The sequence below is a fragment of the Marmota monax genome, unplaced genomic scaffold (assembly GCF_021218885.2).
Source record: "Marmota monax isolate L192 unplaced genomic scaffold, Marmota_monax_Labrador192_F-V1.1 WCK01_AAM20220418_F8-fsc00041, whole genome shotgun sequence".
NCBI classification, from domain to species: domain Eukaryota; kingdom Metazoa; phylum Chordata; class Mammalia; order Rodentia; family Sciuridae; genus Marmota; species Marmota monax.
In genome coordinates this window covers 10,667,512-10,688,443 of record NW_026695238.1, presented here as the reverse complement: position 1 = coordinate 10,688,443, position 20,932 = coordinate 10,667,512, and the positions used below count along the sequence as shown (strand labels likewise).

Sequence of the window (20,932 nt, the reverse complement as noted above, 5' to 3'; positions counted from 1 at the left end):
GGCCAGGACTGGCCCCTTTCAGGAGCCGTAGAGGAAGCAGGTTTCTGGTCATGTGATGCGGGAAAGGGCGGACGTACAGCTCACGCACAGGAGTGGGGACCTGCAGGACGGCGATAGAGAGACATCTTTGTTGTGGGCAAAATACGCCCACCTCAAGTAACGTTGGAGGTACTTAAATTTGATCCACGGTTAGCGCTAATTAGCGTGCGTGATCTTAGTTTACAAGGTAAACCTTTGGAATCCGGTTAAGATAACAGCTTTTCAGACCACCTGCGTCAAAATGTCTTTGGTGCGAAGCCCAAGAGTCTGCATATTTAAACAACTCTGGGAATGATTCTTAAGCACTTTGGTTTTGATTACTCTCTAAGCCCTCCAGCGAAGGACCCTGGGAAGGGGGAAGTTCAGTTAGGTCTCATGGTGGTTCGCAGCATTGTTTAGCTTCCTGGGAGCTCCCTCCCACCTAATTTCTAACACTTCCTTCTGGAACTTTGGGGTCCAGAGCTGCATACCGAGAGTGGTGCTCACTAACCTAAGGACAAAGTGACGCCAAGCCAAGAAACACTGTGTAGGCCTCGATAGTGAAGAACGGGATGGTCCTCCGCATTTATGGCTGTTTATCTTTGGATTTAACCAACCTTAGATGGAAAACATGTATATCTGCATTAAACATGTACAGACTCCCCACGGCCTTGTAAGTCTGCCTAAACAGTAGACTTTGACAACTGTTTACATCGTATTAGGTATTATACATAGTCTAATACTTATTTAAAGTATATGGAAGGATGCGGGTAGGTTATATGCAAAAGCTATACCATTTTATAAAGGACTGGACCATCTACGGATTTATCTATCTGTGGGGGTTGTGGAACCAAGTCCCTCATCCTTGCCCTGAAATTACCGTGGGAATACTGTTTACACATGAGTGATGTACTTTTCTAGAATCAGAGAGGTTACCAGTCTTTAAAATAACTTGGGTAGCTTTCCAAATTGTGTTCTTGGGCCCCATCTTAATATTGGTATAAGGAAGGTTAAATTTCCTCTTTGCGTCTCAGCTGGGCCTAATAATCAAATTGACAAAAAACAGATAAGAGAAAGAAAGCATACAGATTTTGTTTAGTAATTTTTACTGGAGTTGTCACTAGAAAAATGAAAACCCAAGGAAGCAGTTATGGTCCAAATCTTATATACTGGGTCAAACAAAGAATAGTAAATTGTGAAAATGTGAGAAGACAAAAAGAGTGTGGGCCAGGGCAGCTGACTGTGGAGAACTGACTGGGCAGATAACAGCTAGTTTAACAAGGTTGGTTTGTACTCATTTTCTCAGCCTTGACGCCCTGACTCTGACGATAAAGATGTCTTCCCAGTACAAGGAAGTCACCCTTCATGTGGGAGTTTTATCTCTTGGTTTCAGGAAGAGAGAAGAAGGCCAGAGTGCTTGTTTGCATCTGCTGTTTTCTCAAGTGCCTTTGACTCAAAATAATCTTTATGCCAAAATGTTATATTCTGCTACCCTGTAGTGGCAAACCATTTTTTTTTTAAAGAATAGATTCAATAATAATGATGAGTCAGTCCAAGTCAGCATCTTGGGGGAAGGTAGAGAAGCTGGGCAAACTGTGATCAAAACCTTAAATGAGAGTCCTACTACTTCCATTAACCTTTCCACTTCTTCAATACTTACAGTTTGGTTTTTGTTCCTGCTTCCCCGCAAAGAAAAAATGTTTTTGAATAACTTTTAAATGAAGATTGTGATAGAGTTATAAAACCTAGTGTCTTCTCCCATAACACTGATCATTGTTTATCTTCTGACATAATACGATTCTGCTAAATTAAATGAGAGTGTTGTAAAATGTCAAAGTACCTAACACTTTCTGGTAGTAGATTCTCTTAAGGATGGGTGGAAGGTTGCATTTTCTCTCCTGTGCTTAGAAACTGTACACTCTCTTTTTGTGTGATACAGCTTCATGTTGGGTCTTTCTTCTCTTCCCTCATTAATGTGGATATTTCTGTTTATGATTTATTCCATCATTGACTGTCTTTGCAACCTCATAGTATATAAATCTAAATTAGTACATCCATTTCATCTCATCCTGATGCCTTAGTGTTTACTGAAGCTTTGTTCTCAACAGGGTTTCAAACTAAATGTTTTTCCCTCTTCTCCATCCAGATACTTTTTCAATTCCTTTTTCCCCCTCATCATGGCAAGATTTATTTTTCTAGTCAATAAAGTTCAAAATACTGAAGTTATCTTTTACTGTCTCCTAAGTTAGTTATGACAATTAATTTGTAGTGTCAACTTCATTGGATTAAAGAATACCCAGATAACTGGCATAACGTTCCAGGTATGCCTCTAAGGGCATGAGGACTGAATAAACAAGATCACCCTCACCCAATATAATGGGTACTCCCCACCCTACTGAAGGCTGGAATAGTAGAACACCCCTGCTCCCCATCCCCATCTCTCTCTCTCTCTCACACACACACACACACAAACACACACACACACACACACAAAGCTGGGATACCCATCTTCACTAGCCCTGGAACATTGGAATTCTGGATTCTCTGGTCTTTGTACTTAAGGACTTATACCAGTAGACCCCAGTTTCTCAGGCCTTTGTCCTTGGACTGAGCATTCCACACATCAGCAACCCTGGTTCTCAGACTTTTGGACTTGGACTCAACCACGGTTGTCTTGCAGATGGGACTTCTAGACCTCCAAATCACATAAGCCATTTCCCACAATGAGTTTCTTCTCATCTATCTATCTATCTATCTATCTAATCTCTCTGCCTGTTTCCACCCTATTGGTCTTGTTTTTCTGAAGAATCTTGTCTAATACCTAACCCATGCTTTAGATCATTCTCTCTTCAATGCCAATTATCTGCTTTATCTGTTCTTACTGGTAGGCCATTAACCATCATCTAGGTTTTTACTCTTTTTACTAGCCTACACATCTTCAGTCTTTTTCTAATTCTACCTAGACATCGAGTCAACAAGGAACCTAGTTTTATAAATTGTGACATCTCATATTTGAAGTCCCAGTTTGAAAGAAATTTTTGATTTATACAAGTTCAAAAGTCTATTAACAGTAATCCAGTAATTTTTTAAAAACTTGAAAGTATGAGATAGCCTGACAAGCACCGTATATATAAAGTCCTCAACTTATGATAGTTCAGTTTATGATTTTTTTTAGCTTTATGATGGTATGAAAGCAAAATGCATTCAGTAATAAACCATTCCTTGAATTTCAGAGTTTGATCTTTTCCAGGCTAGCAATTAGAAAATATCTTTCTGGTTTGTGCTTGCAGTAGATTCGGCAATAAACCACATGAAATTTCCAATACTTATTATAAAATAGGCTTTGTTTTAGATGATTTTGCTCAAGTATAGGCTAATGCAAGTGTTCTGAGCATATTAGACAGGCTAGGTTAAGCTATCATGTTTACTAGGTTGGATGCATTAAATGCATTTTCGATTTAATGGTATTTTCAACTTCCTGTAGGTTTATCAGGACATAACCCCATCATAAATTGAGGAGCATATACTACATATTGGACCTTCCAGATTATTAATTCCAGATTATATAATAATTCCACTCATTTTCTCAAAATCTTCACCAAATCTTCAGTACCAATCAGTGAAGTAAAGTTCAACCTGGTGTTCTAAGCCCTATCTAACGTCGTAGACTTACTCTATTGTGCCTCTCTATTTACATGTGTGCAGATAGTATATTGTTCTTAACCACTATTATTCCCTGAGATTGTTTCATTATTTCATAACCATTTATTGCTATCCATTCTCTTCCTGCCACTTGGAATGCCAACTGACTTCTGATTATCTTCTGCTTCTTAGAATCCTAACATCCCTTAAAGGATTACCTAAAGTGTCCCCTTTTTTAGGAATTATTTGCTGCAGTTTCCACCTCCTGAATCACTATTTGTCGTCTCTTCTAGCACTTACATATTCTGCCCAGTATTATAATTGTCCATGGATATGTCTTTGTTTTCTCTTACAATAAAATAGAAACATATTGAGCATGTTGTAGATCTCAGATATAAAGTAATGAGACATATTTCCTTGTTCAGCTCATAAATTGGAATTGAAGATAATTCCAAAGCAGTAGTTCTAAAAAGAGTTGGAGCAATGGCAACATGTTTATAAAAATCATAGAGTCAATAAAAGGGGAGGAAGGAACATATTTATCTGAATGTTTATATTTAGCCTGGTTATGAAAGATTAATTACTTCTTCCTCTGTGTTTGCTTATCTGTTAATTTCCAGTACCTATAGCACGAACCAGAGGAGGCACTTACTTTTAATGTTTTGAAAGTGCCCCGCTAATAGTTTGCTATTATAATAGTTTGCCATTAGAGATTGATCTGATTTTCCTTTCCAGACAGGCTTATACTAGAGAGAAAGATAATGTGCTTGATCACCAGGTTGATTCTACTTACCAGCCATAAAAAGTGAGTTTATTAAAATGTTTTTGTACATTTTTTAACCAAAGAATTTTCAAATCATATTTTTAGCTTACAACTGAGAGTATTTCTAAGATATTTATTTGTTCAACTATTTTTTTTTGTCTTGTAAAAATTATTACCCAGGATCCCTTCATTCCATTTCATTCCTTGGTTGTATCTTTATTGTCATTTAATACAGCCTGAAAGTTCCTTTTTCTGAGATTTCAATTTTTTTTCCCAAATCTCTACATATGAAATTTTATGAATTGTTTTCCTGGATGAGGAGTATCCATTACCATTTATCAAAATATATGACCCATAATTTCTATAATCTATATGCTTTTCAAAATTACTGGCTTATAAAATCCCTTAAAAGCTTCAATAGAAAAATGAGCAAAGATATGATTAAGGCTTTCACAGAAAATTTTTAATAAGCACTCACTCAATTAAAATGACATGTTTAGCCTTAGTGATAACATGGAAAATGTAAATTAAACAATATGCAAAGATGTAAAAGAACACTTTGAGGACAACTTCAGCAAGTTAGGAAGGCCCTAAGCAACTTAGTGACACCTTGTCTCAAAATAAAAAGGGCAGGGGAGTTGGGGATGTGGCTCAAGTGGTAGTGCACTCACCTGGCATTCGTGCAGCCCGTGTTCGATCCTCTGCACCACATACAAACAAAGATGTTGTGTTCGCCGAAAACTAAAAAATAAATATTAAAATTCTCTCTCTCTCTCTCTAAAAAATAATAATAATAATAATAAAATAAAAAGGGCAGAAGGGCTGGGGATATAGTTCAGTATTAAAGCACCCCTGGGTTCAATCCCCAGTACAAAAAATAAATAAATTAAAAATAAAAGGGCTAACCTTTTTACAGAGCCTTTTTTTTACATCTACAAAAGACCTAACATTGTGGAGTAGAATGAATTGGACATAACTTTCCTGTGTTCGTATATGAATACATGACCAGTGTAATTCCACATCATGTACAACCTCAAGAATGCGAAATTATATTCCATGTATGTATAATATGTCAAAATGCACTCTTGTCACATATATCTAAAAAGAACATATAAAAATTAAAAATAAATAAATAAGCCACTAATATAAAAAGGGCTGACATTTAATTTTCTTTTTTTTGCGATTTATACTGAGGGAATGATTGGACAAATGTAGAATGACATGATATGTCTATAATGAAACTAAGTCTCCATAAGTTGAGGATTATTGACTTATGTTGTATATCCACATGATGTACCATGATATAAATGATTAGTACTTATCTACTGATATAAAGATCTGTCCACAATGTATTAAGTTAAAAAAAAAATGAGGGTTGGGGATGTGGCTCAGTGGTAGAGCATTTGTCTAAGGCCTTGAGTTCAACCTTCAAAATTGGAAAAAAAAAAAAAAAACTACTAATAAAGCATGCTTCTAACTAATTTTTGTTTAAAAATTATATAGATAGGAAAAAATCCAGCAGGGGTGATGTACCTTAATTTGACAGTTATCTTGGGTTGGGGTGAGGATTAGATCATAATGGTCTTTATATTCTTCTTCATCATAATTTCTGTATTGCCTATTGTTTTCACAGAGCACATCTAATTTTACAATCTAAAATTATTTTTATTTTGAAAAAACAAATGCCAAATACAATTTTTTCAGTTTTATTCTAACAATACAATAAAATAATATTTTAGCTATAATTACAGAAATATTAGTACATTACAATATACTGTAATTTTGTCAGGATATAACAATATAAAATATTCAATATATTTTAAATATATTCCATTTGGTTATAGAGTAAATATTAAATTAAGTTTAGTAGCAGTTACATTTGATACATAGAAAAATCTTTGTAAGTTAGCAATAAAACTCGAATTTAGACATTTTAATACTTTTATAAATAAATTAATAATGTTTATCTTGTAGAAACAAAGAACTCTGAGAAATCGGTTGTTTTAGCACACTGTGAAATTCCAAAGTTGAAGCCCCAAATTTAAAAGAAATAAGTTACTTACATTTTATCTACAAAGTTAAATCTTCATAACTTTTTAAGCCACATCTAAATATTTGGAAAATAATTCATGAGCTGGATTTTAATGCTCACTCTTAGAATTATGACTGAACAACAGCTGTTTATGCAGCTTCCTTGGAATTTAAGGTTTTAGCATCACTTGTCTTCCTCAGAAGTCAAATACTGTTAAGAGGGCAAGAGGAGATAGAGCTTGCAATTGAGTGAGTGCCAAGCATTTGCCATTAGCACCAGTCAGGAGGTTTTAGGAGCAAAAGTAGATTGCTTTTGGGTCATCTGTGAATTTGGACTTTTAAAAGAGGCAACTATATAGCCAGTGCCTTGAGTGTTTGCCTAGAGCAGCTTTTCTCAGTCTTTAGAGTACATCAGAATCATATGGAAGGCATGTGAAGACACAGATTTCTGGCCTATACCCACACAATTTCTGATTTCCCAAGTCTAGAATGGACCTAGGATTTGCATTTGTAACAAGTTCCCAGACAGTGCTGACATTGCCCATCCAGGGGCCACACGTTGAGAACTACTGGCCTATGTAGATCAGTGAGCCCTTTTCACCACTATGTACAGTTGAAACTGTAAGATATTTTTAGGGCAGGTTAAGTCTTAATAGTAAGTGAATCTAAGTACATACTCTGAATGACATCCTGCATGTCTCAGTTTGGGGGTAAAAATGGCTTGACAGCAAGCATATGAAAAATGAAGGATGTAAACTGTATCAGTACTCCAGAGTCACATTTTCCCTTACAAGGCAGTTGAGTCTGGAGCAATAGCCTGAATTTAAATTTTAGCACCACTGATTCCACCTTAGTGAATCAAGAAACATCTTCAAAACTATCTCATGATGCCTGGTTCCTAAGACTTATCGAACTATGCTATCAGCACATACAAATGATTTTTTAAATGTTTTGTAGAGCAGTGCTTTTTTTGTGTTGTTCAGACCTTAGCTTCTATGGGGTCTAAAAGAAGCTGGAGGTCCTAGGCTTTCCCTGGGCAGGGATCTTATCTTCAAAACTTTACTCAGGCCTTCTGAGTTATAATAATGAAATTTAAAAGCAACAATAAAAGAAGAATAAAAGGTGGGAGAACAACTCATGTATATGAGATTTTTGTTTGGTTGGTTGGTTTGGTGCTGGGTTTGAATGCTGAGCATACACTTGACCTCTGAGCTACATCCCCAGTCCCCGTGTAAGATTCTTAAGAGAAGCAATAATTTACCATTTTCTGAGATATAGATCAGAAACAGTCCCTCCCCCCTTTTTTCTCTCCCTCTTTTCCTCTTCTCTTTCTCTAATTTAGTTTAGTGCCTGGAACATAGCTTGGTGCTGATTACAATGCCTTTTAGTTGAACTGAGGAAGCCTGGGAATGTATCAACACACCAAAACAAGTCTTAAGACATACAGCTACCAAATTATACAATTTATACATTAAGGTTTTTACACAATGGTCTCTCTCAATATGGTTTGTAAGAATGTATAACATAAAAAAACTTTTTTGTTGTTTATAAAGAAAGGATTAGAAAAGTAAAGGAATAAATCTAAAAAAACAAATAATGGAATATTTAGAGCAAAAATATTGAGCATGATAAACCAACAAATGCCATAACCTTTCATGAACTATTGAACTATCAAACCCAATTATATATGTGCCAGCATTTATAGGGATGGGGATAAAGTGCACATCTAATAAGTAGTATCCTCATTATTTTTGTGGGTACACTAAACAAGAGAAGTTAAAAGTTGACACATTTGAGGGTAAATGTAGCTGTGTCCTATTAAAGTTAATTCACTAAGTGTGAACATCTTATCTACTTTGAATACAGGCAGCCTATATTGACAGATGAATTCAATGAATAAACAAATCTTCAAAGAAATATAAAATAAGACCAAGGCTGTTATGATTCCATTCAGGGAAATCCTCTTTGGCCTTAGTTTGGGGTATATTTGAAAGGGTCCTGGAAAAGTCATGAACTTCATCAGTTTAAGCCTGTGTTCCCTCAGGCCATAGGCTGCTCCACAGGTCGGAAAGTCCAGTTCTGTTCATGATGCTCCATTGTTCCACGTGACCCTCTCTCCTTCTCCTCTTGTTTCAGGAAGGAGGTGGCAGGGCAATCTAAGACTGCATTAGCCTCCCTCAGCCTCAAAGACTGGAAGAGGAGAGAACAAATATCTCTTTTCTTGAGCATTCCAGCTCTATACACCCACCACTTAGATAGCGGTCTGGGATGGAATGCCATTTCATTGATAATTTGTGACAGGTTGTTGCCTTACCAGAGGAAACTTTGAAACAATACAATTTTAGAGACCAGGATCACAGAACTAACTTTGTTGTGTGGAGAAACAAATAGAAACTGTACTACTTAGTCTTCATAAACTGATATTGTTTGGTGAGAGAAAAATCCTAAATAAATTTCTGTTCCAAGTCATTACTTTGTTATGTGGGAGAAAAAAAACCCAGCAGTTCCATTTCTTTTACTTCTTCAGTGTCCTTTCTTCATGCACACCTGACAGCGGCTTATTATTTTTTCTAACTCTCCAGCTTTCACAGTTGATGGCATAGGTTTTCTGAAATAAAAACACAGCAGTGGCAACAAAAAAACCTCATTAAATTATAGTAAAAAAGGGAATATTTGCTGGATATGAATTTTATTAATATACCTATTCTAAATTTATTACAAGAACATTTTTTATAGAAGAGGTAAATTTCTGGAAAGATATACATAGACACACACACATACATATATATCAGCATTTTATAATTTAAGTTGTATTTCAGCAGCACTCAGGAAACATTGGCCTTGATGCAAATTTACAAGATAATCTTTTTTTTTTCTTTTAAAAACTGTTCCCACCCCTTAAATAATCTGTATTATTCACAAGTCTTCTAATACAGTACAGCAGATCATTTAGTGGCTTTATTTGTTAATTTATTATATATTCATATATAAATACTATGTTGAGTGATAGTAAAAATCCCATATTTGTCTGTAGTTCAAAGCTGTAGTGACTTGTTAACTTCAAAACACTTATAAACTAGGGGAGTGCCAAGATAAACAGGTTTTATATTGGCATAGAGTGGGGAATTAAATGTGAGAACATCAATACATAGGTAAAGAAAAGCTAATGGAACAACTTTGGAGTTCTGCAATTGAGTTGATGAAGCTTAATGTTGAATAGTTACCTGAACATTCTTTCTGGGTTTAACGAAGCCAACCAGAAACTGTAGGAATTTGAATAGTAGTTGCACGTTCCTCTTCCATGACATTCTATAAATGGACTGGCTCGGAATTCCTCCAAGCAGGAGCCAGGGGATGCCAGCGCTTGCCCAGCGCCCTCAGAACCTGCGCTTGTGAACTATCACAATAAAATCTGAATAAAATCTCTGTCCATTGATGTTCAAATGTTCAGTTCTCTACTTTTTTTGGAGGGTGGGGATTAATATAAACTGCAGGGAAACGAACCATAAAAAGTGGATTAAACCTCTTGTACTTCTTTATCCAGATTTGCTAGTATTCTAGCCATGTTTCAGGTTGTGATATAGTCATCAGAAAGAAGGAAAAGCTGTTTCTTCTTCCTGGAACACTCCTTCCCTATGTCTGATGGCCTTTTTTTTTTTTTTTTTTTTTTTTGTTCTTCCAGCATCTGCATACAGGTGACCTCAGGAAGGCTATCCTTGACCTCATCTGACCTCTGACATTACCTTGCCGGATTTCCTCCATAGTACCTGTTGTCAACTGGACTTCTGCTGCCATTATTGGGATTTTGTCTGTTTGCCTATTGCGTGTCTTCATCACCAGGATATAAGCTTTGTGAGAGCAGAAACTTTGGCTCCTGATATTTCTAGCGCCTAGGATAGTCATGGCACATGGTAGTGTTCAATAAAAATTTTTTTGAATTAATGAGTGAATGAATAGATGACTGTGAGCAAAGACGGGGGAGAACATGTCATGAACAATTACAGATTATTAATGGGCAAAGCGATCATAGTCATGGGACCCTGAGGAAATTACTTCATTCTTATTTGTGAACTGTAGATGATACAAACTACCTTTCAGGGTTATCATTAGGATTTTAGAGGATATATATAGGAACTGTCACACATATACACAAATAGACAAAAAGATAGTCCCTAACAATACAGGGTAGTTGCTATTAATCTAAATATTGTGTCTTGAGAAGTCTATTTTTTTCAACACTTCTTTACTCAGCACAGGTAACACTGTTTTGTTTTTAAAGAGTATATTTGTAAACTGTCAAATATCTGTGGCATCTTGCATACAGTTTCAGGCAGTGTCCATTGTGGAGACTGTATGTATTTCACCCAAGTATTTCACCCAGTACAATGTAACATTCTGCAGGGAATCTTTACTATAGTTTTGCTGTTCCTTTTCTCCTTACCATGATAAAAGAAAATCCTTTCCAGAGGGAAACCCAGCCATGGGGACATGGGGGTATGGTGGTGGTTTGGCTGTGAACAGCTATGGTCATCGCAGGACCTTCACAGACGGTGCATCTGTAACACGAAATCAACATTGTGCTGGCATTGCCGCTTTCTGCAATGTTTCATTCCATTACAAGCAATGCAATTCATTTAGTCCCATTGCCAAATTAAGGGACTGGATTTTTACCTGCTAATAAAAGTCTCCAGGGCTCTTCCAGTAATTGGAGCCATGTCCATTGGCATCAGAGCTGGTGTTGACAGCCAGTATGAATAATCATTCCGAGATGCAAAATTACATACTTCATCGACATTACAGAATAAGAATGGCATGGTGGTAAATCGCTGTAGGCAGCTCCCAAGAGTCCCTAATACAATATGGAACTGAATATCAGTTAAGATTATTCTATTAAATTAAGATTATTCTATTAAAACAGAGAGGCAGACTGATCAAAGACAACACAAGCTAGTTATTTGTAAAATGTCATATTGATAAGTTTTAGTCATGATGGAAATAAAAACCCAGCAGGCAAACAAATCCTTCTATTCCCATCCTTAATACTTCCTATGGTCCCTTCTTATCAGTCTAGAACTTGTGGGCTGGTGTAGTTTGGTTAAAGCAATGTCTTTGCTTCAAATAGTTTTAGTTACTCAGAACAACTAATAGTCACATAAAATTTTCTTAGAAAATATCATTTGGGGATTAAAAAGAAGACAGATATACCCAATTAGAACAAATTAAAAATAATAATAATAAGAAGAAGACAGATGTTTTAAGTGAAAATGTTTTTAATTGAACCTGACAGGTTTGACTCCTTCTAGCATTTTACATACCAGAATGCAACTTAGACTCCAAGCCAGTTGCTCTCTTTAAAATGTACTGGAAGACACTTGAGGTTGTTTTTACTTATCTTCAGAGGAAGCACCCCAAACTAAAAAGTTTGCAATCTACATATGGAGCAAAACAACTGGAAACTCTGACCAGAACATTACCAAGGTCTTGTCCATGGGCTTGCTCATTTCCTTGTACAAAGAGAAGAGAAAACCCACTGTAGAGTGGCTCTGTCCCTTCTGGACATGCAGGGATCACTGTTGCTTGACTGTGACGGGTGAAGACAAAGCCCCTCCTTCTTGTCTCTGTTGCAAGCAAGCCAATGTCTCCAGGTTTTCCCTTCAAACCCGGTAACCCATCTGATCCAGGCGGTCCTTTAAAAACCACATTATAAATGTTGCAACACAAAGAGAATCTCAGAATTGTTTTCTGAAGTACTAATTTAAATGCTTTTGTGTCTCTGTTAAGCTTCAAATATAGAAAGGAATCCTAGTTATAAAATGACCAAGCAATATCATTAAATGTTAACCAGTTAGTCATAAAGTCCTCTTATTATTGATATTTGTGTGTATTATCATGAGTTTTTTGAGATCAGGTCTTCTTTATCTCTGAATTCCCTTGTGATGCCTAGCACACAATGGCCTGTATGTGGAAGGTGTATGCACATCTTTTATGAACAAATATGTATGGGTCCTCCTACAATGTGAGGGAAAAGAAAGAAAATATCTATAATTAGAAAGTGTGTTCAAGTAGATACTAAGAAATTACTTAATGCTGTGGATAAATTCAATAAACAGTTATAGAAAATACTGAAATTTATTTTTAAAGGTGCAAAACTTCAATAAACTTTCTGATCCATTAGTAAGGCAAAAAATTCTCATGTATTACTTTAAAAATCCACAATTGCCACAGTTTTAATATAGGAGAGGCACACATTCTTTACTATCCCTAACCCCTACTCTCATTCACAAGGGGATATAATTAGTCCCAAGCAAAAACACCTTCCAATATCTGCATGGGAGTTGTAATGTGATTAGCTGAAGCAGGGCAGGAGATTAGCTTCTCTACCAGTGCATGGTATCTAAGGCTATTCTGTACCTCCAAGTAAGGGGCCAAGTCTATCAGTTTATCAGTGTTATGAGGCATCCATAGCATTGGACTGTGTCTTCTTATAATAATTCTCACCATAATTTGTATTGTAGTACCGTTGTTCTTGCTGGTGCCCCATTCAGAAACCCTGCCTTTATCATTATAGTTTATAAATTAATAGAATTATTAATTAGGGCTTTGTTTTTTACCTCTTTGAAAACACACTGTGAGGAAAATGTAAAATTTAACAATACTGAGCACTTGTGAGAATACTAAATCAAAGGTAACTATGAAGTTAATATTAATAGCATAATATTTGAATTTTTAGGATTTAAGTTTCTAGTCTTTATTATATCTGGGCATATGTACATATAAATAAACTGGGAAATCACATGTAGAAGTTTTTCTTACTTTAACAAAGTCAGCAATCCTAAAAATATAAGATTGGGACATGTTGGTATTTTCCAAAGGGATACTTTGAAACTTTTACAGAAGGTAGATTTAGATCCAGGTTATGAACTGACATATATAGCTTCTATTCAGACATATTTAAGAGGCCCCTTTTCAGGACACACAAAAGAATTGTTGAGTGATGAAATGGTTTTGGTTAATGAAGAGATATTCAAAGGTGACATGATTGGACTGTAAGCTCTATAACCTAAGTAGTCCATCCTAGCTTGAATGGACTTGACTGGGCGATAAGTGTGGGCAGGTGGGGTATGGAAGGAGGAGGTGGGTCACTGGGGATTTGTCCTGGAAGGATGCATTTTCACTGTGGCTCTCTTCCTGAACTCTAACACTCTATCTTCTTCCCAGCTGGCATGAGCTGAGCAGCTTCCTCGGTTGCCACTCTTCCACCATGATGTTCTGCCTCATCTTGGGCCCAAAGCAATGGAGTTGACTGACTATGGTCTGAATCTCTGAAACTGTGAGCACAAAATAAAATTCCTCCTCCAAGTTGGTCACAATGCCTAAGGTTGACTGATGCAAGTGATATTCACAATGGTGTAGTTAAAAGATGACATTCCTAAATAAGAAAACTAAATTGCTCTACTGTTCATCTCAAGATAATATTTTCCTAACTTTATATTCATATAACACTGCTATAAGTAGTTATTAACTACCAACTCTTATAAGTAATTTAAAAATATTGGCCTTTCTAAAAATGGAACATCCACTAGAGCTTCATTAATTCTATCTGCCCTGAGTCTAAGTTGTACATCAGGCTGAAAGTTTAAAGTATATATGCCCAAGGTAAGAAAACTAGTGTATTCCAGTAATTCTTAATTTCCCGTCTTCTTCCACACAAGCTGTTGATCTTTGGTCTAATCTGAACAAAACAAACTGAAAGACCTAGATTACCCTTATACTCACATATTCAGACAAGACCCCCTTTTATACTGAAACAGCACGCTATCAACAAAGGAATCAACTGGGTATTTGTTTACCTTGCTCTCCTTTGTGGCCTTTGTGGCCTTTTTCTCCAGCTGGTCCAGGAATTCCTGGTTTTCCATCCTTTCCAGGTTTGCCTCTTGGTCCACAGGGTCCTAGGCAAAAAACAACAGTACCTTCATTTCATAATGTCAGGATAAAAGGTCAGGTGGTCAACCATCCCCATTAACCTGGGATTTCCTCAGTTTCAGCAGTGAATGTCCAGCATTCCAGGATGACCCTCCATCCTGGGCAAAGTGGAATGGTTGCTCATCCAACTTGTTACCTCTGCCTCCCTCACAAAAGACCCTAAAATGAATTATTAGTATATCAATATAGAAGTTTAAAATTGTGCTGCCATTTTGATTTATTCTATTCCAGAATTGACTATGCCCATGTATTGATCAAACTAATAGGAAATATCTCTCATCTCCCATGTGATTCACAAACATTTACAGCATGATAGTTCCTTTTGGAAGTCTATTATAATATGCTAAGTATATGTAAAGGGATTAGTTCAATTTCCAAACACAAATATTTTTAAAAGATTTTAAAGTCATTTTTCCTAACACTTTGCTGTACAAAGTGTTAGAAAAGTTTAAATCCATAGAACTTGGGTATATTTAGGCAGTCATTTCAAAATAGAGCTCCAAGGTTGACAGCTGTCAGAGGAGATAGACGTAATGCCTTCTTTATCTTAACAAAGAGGGCCCAAGTTTATACTATATACATCAGTTTCCAATAGATTCTAAGGATTTTTATTTGCTAGTCAAGGGTAATTGAACTCAGTCCTAAAACTGATTACAAAAAAGCCCACTACAATGTTTAAAGTTTTCTGTGAAGTTGTATCATTTGCCTCCAAAGTGCTTTACAGGTATCATGGTTCAATCATTTCCTAGAGATCCTAGTCACTGCTGCCAGGTCCACACCTGGGTTTCCTGGTGATCCCACTGGCCCAGGTTCTCCTTGCATCCCTGGTGGTCCAGGTGGGCCTGGTGGCCCTGGGCTTCCTGGAAGGGAGATGATCTTAAGTGTGCCAGGATCTCCACGGACACCTATTGATATAAAAGCAATAAGAAGAGGGCTTTGTGGATGAGTCACCCTTTTTTCATGGAGAGCAGTAAATTGTATGGAGATATATTTACCGGGTGGTCCTTTCGGCCCAATTGGCCCTGGAGGTCCAATTGATCCCTGAAATCCTGGATCACCCTTTTCTCCTTAAAAAAAAAAAAAAAGAAGAAGAAGAAAAAGAATGATGCCATACAGGACAACTGATTTCCTGGTTCTAAGGATAAATTCTGGAAGTTATAATTAGAGTTTTATGGCACAATATGGTGATGGCCACAACTTAAATATGTTCCTTAAATATGTTCACATGGTTTTGGCATTCCATTTGTACATAATCAGTCATGTTCCTCATTCTATAAAATATATGCCCCAAAGTCGGCATTTAGAACTTGTATTTTAGTTGGGTGCTGTGTTGCACACCTATAATTTCAGATATTTGGGAGGATGAGGATGTAGCTCAGGGGTAAAGCACTTGCCTACCATGCATGAGGTCCTTGGCTCTATCCCCAGTACCAGTACTCCATTCAAACACACACACACAGACACACACACACACACACGACCCAGAAGAACAAGTGTATAAATCTGCATATAAAAATTTTCTTATTTTTCCAAGTCTTTGAGATTTTTCAACTTTTTGAAATTATGAAAATAATAAGCACATATGGTAAACAGCTAGAAAACAGTACTATTAATATTGATGAAGCTCCCCTTTGCTCATCCAGACACATATCAATACCCTAAAAGGTAACTTTAAACTTTAGTTCTGTTTTAAGCTTTTCTATCATTTCCATCCTTAAATTATAGTTCTAATTTTTAAGTCCCTTGGGCTTGGGTGCCAGTGGAGTCTTTATGCATGCTAGGGTCCTAATTGTACTGATGCTCACTGTCTGTGGTGTTCACAGGAGTGCAACAAACATTTGTGTGCTCTAAATGTGAAAAATTGTATTTGTATATAAAGAGCAGTGCACAAAAACAGTACCTTTTATGCCTGGAAATCCACGGAACCCAGGATCACCTCTGAGCCCTGGAAGACCTGGGGTACCTGGTGCTCCCTATATTTCAAAAAGAAGGGAGCAAAACCACAGATAAATTTTAAAAATTATGATACTCATGGCATTTTTTTAAGCAAAAAAAAGAATGTAACATTATGTTTGATGAGAATGAGTTAAAGTTGACAGACATATTTTACCATCCAGTCCAGTGTTTTACCTATCTATAACTCTGTCACCTAGACCTCTCCTTAGGACTGTTATTTTTTTTAAAAGAAATAAAAATTTCCTTTAAGTCCACGATCAAACATACTTTCTAATGTTATTGTATGTTTTTTTAGTATTGAATACAATTAGATATTTTATATCCTGATTGAGTTTGCTCAGGATGGGGGGATCTTTTAGGAAGAATAAGCACTAGACCACCAGAATGAGAATCAATATCTGCACTTGTAATGGTTGTAAAGATGATGGTGCTGTTGTTGGGCATCATTCTACTAGGCTGTGGAGGTAGAAACTCCTCCTGGTGAGAGTGATAGAAGGGAAGTGTCCAAAGATGGTAGAGGAACGGGAGAAAGCTCTTGACAGATACATTTGGCTGGGACACATGACCTAAGAGGGCAGCTCCCACCATATGAAGCTCCCACTATTGCTCCTGAGGCCATGAGATACTCAAGTGAGGCCACACAAGGGGAGATGAGCAGGGCTTCTGAGCTATATGTCAAAGTGTATATTAAATCTACTCTCAAATTGTCCACAGGAATTGGACAGAATGCTATTGTTGAGAATAATGAGCTGAAAGTCATGAAATATGTAAAAAATAACAAAACTTGCCTTTGAGCCAACTGTTGGTGAAGGAACAAGAGCAAAGAAAGGATAGTCCTATTGTTAAGAAGCCAAAGGGCCAAGAAGTGGTCCGATTGCTTGGATGAGGTAGTGCAAGGCTACAAGAGGAGGGAGAGGAAAGACAGCCATCTGTTCAAGGACTTTCTATCTTCAGATATCTGCTTATTATCTTGAGCCAGGGGAACTAAGGAGGGCCTGGTGCCAGGACAAGCCCTGGTGTAGGAGGGAACTGCTCTGTGCAAAGAGAGAACTGTTAGGGGTCAGTCAAGACACCCGTCAAGAAGAATTATCTTTCAATTGCAAATGTAGAAGCTTTTGGCCACGAAACCACTAGGGGATTGAAATGTGAGAACACTTTATAAACCAGTCTTTCTATCTCCCAGTGTCCCTGGAAGAACTTAGATGCCATCATAGGATCAGTGCTGACAATTTTCAAAGCATTAAGGAGAACATGAGAAGCACCTACAGACTGGAAAGAGATAGATACCTCATTTTTTCAAAATTAAAAGGTAGATTCTAGAACCTAAATACCAAGAGAACCGAAGAGAGTTTAACTTGATTCCTGACAATGGTCTTGCCAAAGTATCTCTAAATTTGCCACTGATGAGGATAGAGGAAGAGGCAATCGGAGTTAAAGCACTGAGGATCTGTTTTTTCCTATAAACTGTCAAAGCACCGGTATCTGTGTCATGTCTGTGTGTGGAAATGCTGCACAGGGCAACCAGGATGGATTTAAGGCTTGGTGAATGGCCAGATCAGAAGGCAGTTAACTAAGGAATTAATTCTAACTTGTAGAGAGGACTCCAGGCACACAGAGCTGCTCTGTCAATGCTTTTAGAATAAACAAATGATGTCTTGCTTCTTAGTCTAGAAAACTGGACCCCCGTGACTGACCTCTGCTTAGCCCTGCATCTCCTCCTGATGTGTCTCACCCCTACCACAGCCTCCAGTGACTGAGTTGTGTGCCCTGTCGCTCACACACACTCATCATCTCTGCTCCGAAAGCTCCTCCTCCAGGCTCCCACCTTTACTTATCTTGTTTTTCTGGATGACTGCTATGCATATTTTCAGACTCAGGCCAGGAGTAACGCTTCCCAAGCACCTTCCCTTCACAGGAGGGACGAAACACTCTCCCATGCTCCCTCAGCCCTCCCTCATTCCTCTCAGCAAACTGTTTGTGTCTGTCTTCTTCACCTTATTGCAGGCTCCTCCGGGGCAGAGGACTGTGTGCATTTATTGTTCGATCAGCACAGGGTAGACGCTCTATAGATTGTCAAGCTACACTTCCTGTCCTACATGTTTCCAAGAGACATGCATACACAAAGGAATCAGCATATTGAATATGTTACTAAGAGAACACTGGGGGAAGAGGCAGAGGGCATTGAGGGAGACGCCACGTTGAAAGATTTGGGCTGGGAGCATGGGTAGGCCTAAATAAATAGGATGGCATCCCCAAAAGGTAAATGTAAAAGTCCTGCACATAAGTCACAAATATCAACAACACAAAGCGAGACATGGAGCAAATGTAGTAGCAGTTCATGAGGAAAAGGCACATAAGCTCAACTGACCATAAGTTCAATGAGTGACAACATGGTAATGGGCAGCCAAAAGGCCCATGCAAGGTTTTGGGTTGGATTCCCAAGATAGTGGTGTTCAGGATGGTGAGATGCTTCCCTATTTTAGCCACTCATGGAGATATTCCTTCCAGAGGGCTTTCTTCCCAGGGACCACATTTTTTTAAAGGGAGATATTGACAAACTAGGGTGTACTCAGAATAGAGGCGAGGTTGATCAGCAGTTTGACTGATTTGAAAAATTCAAGTATTTATCTGTGTAGAAAATAATTGGGAAAAAATGGTAGCTATTTAGAAATGTTGGAAGTATGTGATGGGGAGATAATAAACAGGATAGCACAGATTGGTTGGAAAGCCTATTGTAGAGGGGAACATGATGTCATTTTGGATGATTTTAAACTGGGTGCTTTTGTCCACTGGAATTGTTCAGAGGTTAATTAAGCAAGGGTTAGGAATGCTGTAGAGGTGATTTCCAGAGAGACCAAAGTTTTAGAGGCTTTTTAGGGGCCAGATCTTCCTAACTCTTAGGATTCTTTGATTTTCTGAATCCTTGTTCTTAGGGGCACAGCACAGATGCATCACAAATGCTAAACTTGTGTTGCCTCCAGGTGCATCTGATCCTGGCAAATGGTTCACAAGAGTAAAATAATACTTTTGGATTAACAAGGAGCAAATATAAATATTGACAATATGCACTCTACTTGCAATATAACAACAGTCATAAGTCAATATTGCATTAGTAATAAGTCAAAAGAATTTTCCATACTCACCGGATGACTTGGTGGCCCTATATCACCTATAGATCCAGGTAGACCCTTTGGGCCAGGCTGGCCCATAAATCCTTTGTCACCTTTTATGCATTTTACATGACTCCCTGGAGGTCCGGGGGGACCTGGATCACCTAAATTCACAAAGAACCTGTCATTATTGCCAGTAAGAGATCCTAGAAAGTTCTATCAGAGATTTTTTTTCCAATAAAGTGCAAACCCTGAACCTTATCCTTGCAAACATCCTTTCCTCTGCTGTGTGTGATGGTACCGGGGTAAAGACAGAATAAGATAATGCCAGTAAAGCACCCAGTACAGTTAGGAATAGCTTCTCCATACAGGCAGTCTATTATTGTGCCTGGGCCCTAGACCTGATCTGTAATAGAAGCTCAATAAATATAGGTGTCTCTTTCAGGATCATTGATTTGTACTTGCTAATCTTTCAAGCAGGCTGCCCTACCTCAGCACCATCACCAGTCTAACAGCTGTGAGAACCGTGGATCCAGGGAGAATGGAGGCCAGAGGCAAAAGGAAGCAATGAAGTCCCACAAAGAGGATGAGAACTTCAGATGTCAAATGTGACTTTCAATCTATCTAGCTTAAAAGTAAACCCTCTACCTGGATATCCTCTTGAACCTGGTGGACCTCGATTTCCTTTTTGGCCAGGGATGATGGTCCCAGGCCGACCTGGTGGCCCTGGGGGTCCTGTTATGCCCATGGGTCCTCGAGGCCCAACATCTCCCATTGTTCCCTTCCTGCCAGGGAGGCCGGGCCAACCAGGGGCTCCCCTGTCTCCTTTGGCACCTGCAAACAAGAAGACATGGTAAGTTTCTGTTATGCTTCTGTAACTGGACTTGCAGGTTTTGGTTATCTTCAGTAAGGTAGATACTTCGTGTGAGAGTACCAGAGTCATTTTATATATATATATATATATATATATATATATATATATATATTTTTTTTTTTTTTTTTTTTTTTTTAAATAGGCTGATAAATGAAATATGGGTCTACAGTTCTTCCTTCAACTGGCAGTTCGATCCTAGCAAATTTACTTCATATTAAAAGTCTCTGTCAGATTGTTTTAAAAGAGAAATTAATACCTGTCTCAGGACAGTTCTCCAAAGATCAAGTGAGATAATATACAGACAAAAAAACATGGTATAAACTCTGAAGTGTTATATGAATGTAAGCCACATCTATTATTATCTGATGGACTGTGATTCCAATGACATTGTTCTGTTACTGATAATTCAATAGAGCATTAAAAGTTAATTTCATGGTACTGATATGCGCATTTGGAGTACTGTCCAGCTAGACCCAGGTGAAGGAGCAGCAGAGCTACAGTCCCTGTTATGTCTTCTGGTTAATTCTTCCTCAAAATGAGAACACTTAGTCTGGG

At 37.7% G+C, this 20,932-nt stretch overlaps 1 protein-coding gene and 1 long non-coding RNA gene across 8 annotated transcripts in view; one reads left to right on the top strand and one right to left on the bottom strand.

Moving 5' to 3' along the window:
• The first annotated feature begins 2 nt into the window (after positions 1–2).
• Positions 3–20,395, top strand: LOC124089647 (uncharacterized). 3 transcript variants are annotated; one of them, XR_009226303.1, is made up of 5 exons: positions 3–226; positions 4,396–4,465; positions 10,137–10,365; positions 13,673–13,784; positions 19,984–20,395. It is a non-coding gene; the product is annotated as an uncharacterized LOC124089647 (long non-coding RNA). The 3 variants fall into 3 exon arrangements; XR_009226302.1 differs by having other exon boundaries at positions 3–168; positions 19,984–20,394; XR_006850822.2 differs by lacking the exons at positions 13,673–13,784; positions 19,984–20,395 and having other exon boundaries at positions 3–168; positions 10,137–10,396.
• Positions 6,114–20,932, bottom strand: part of Col4a3 (collagen type IV alpha 3 chain) — a 131,617-nt gene continuing 116,798 nt past the window's right edge. For 2 of the 5 annotated variants that reach the window (XM_046439822.2, XM_046439826.2), the window contains 11 exons: positions 20,152–20,337; positions 19,537–19,667; positions 16,338–16,410; positions 15,433–15,504; positions 15,217–15,342; positions 14,305–14,403; positions 11,929–12,141; positions 11,126–11,303; positions 10,896–11,010; positions 9,679–9,851; positions 6,114–9,062 (listed from right to left, as the gene is read on the bottom strand). In XM_046439822.2, coding sequence (XP_046295778.1) covers positions 8,978–9,062; positions 9,679–9,851; positions 10,896–11,010; positions 11,126–11,303; positions 11,929–12,141; positions 14,305–14,403; positions 15,217–15,342; positions 15,433–15,504; positions 16,338–16,410; positions 19,537–19,667; positions 20,152–20,337 — 1,451 coding nt within the window. In that variant the 3' untranslated portion in view covers positions 6,114–8,977. The other 3 variants (XM_046439823.2, XM_046439824.2, XM_046439825.2) reach the window with 3 other exon arrangements.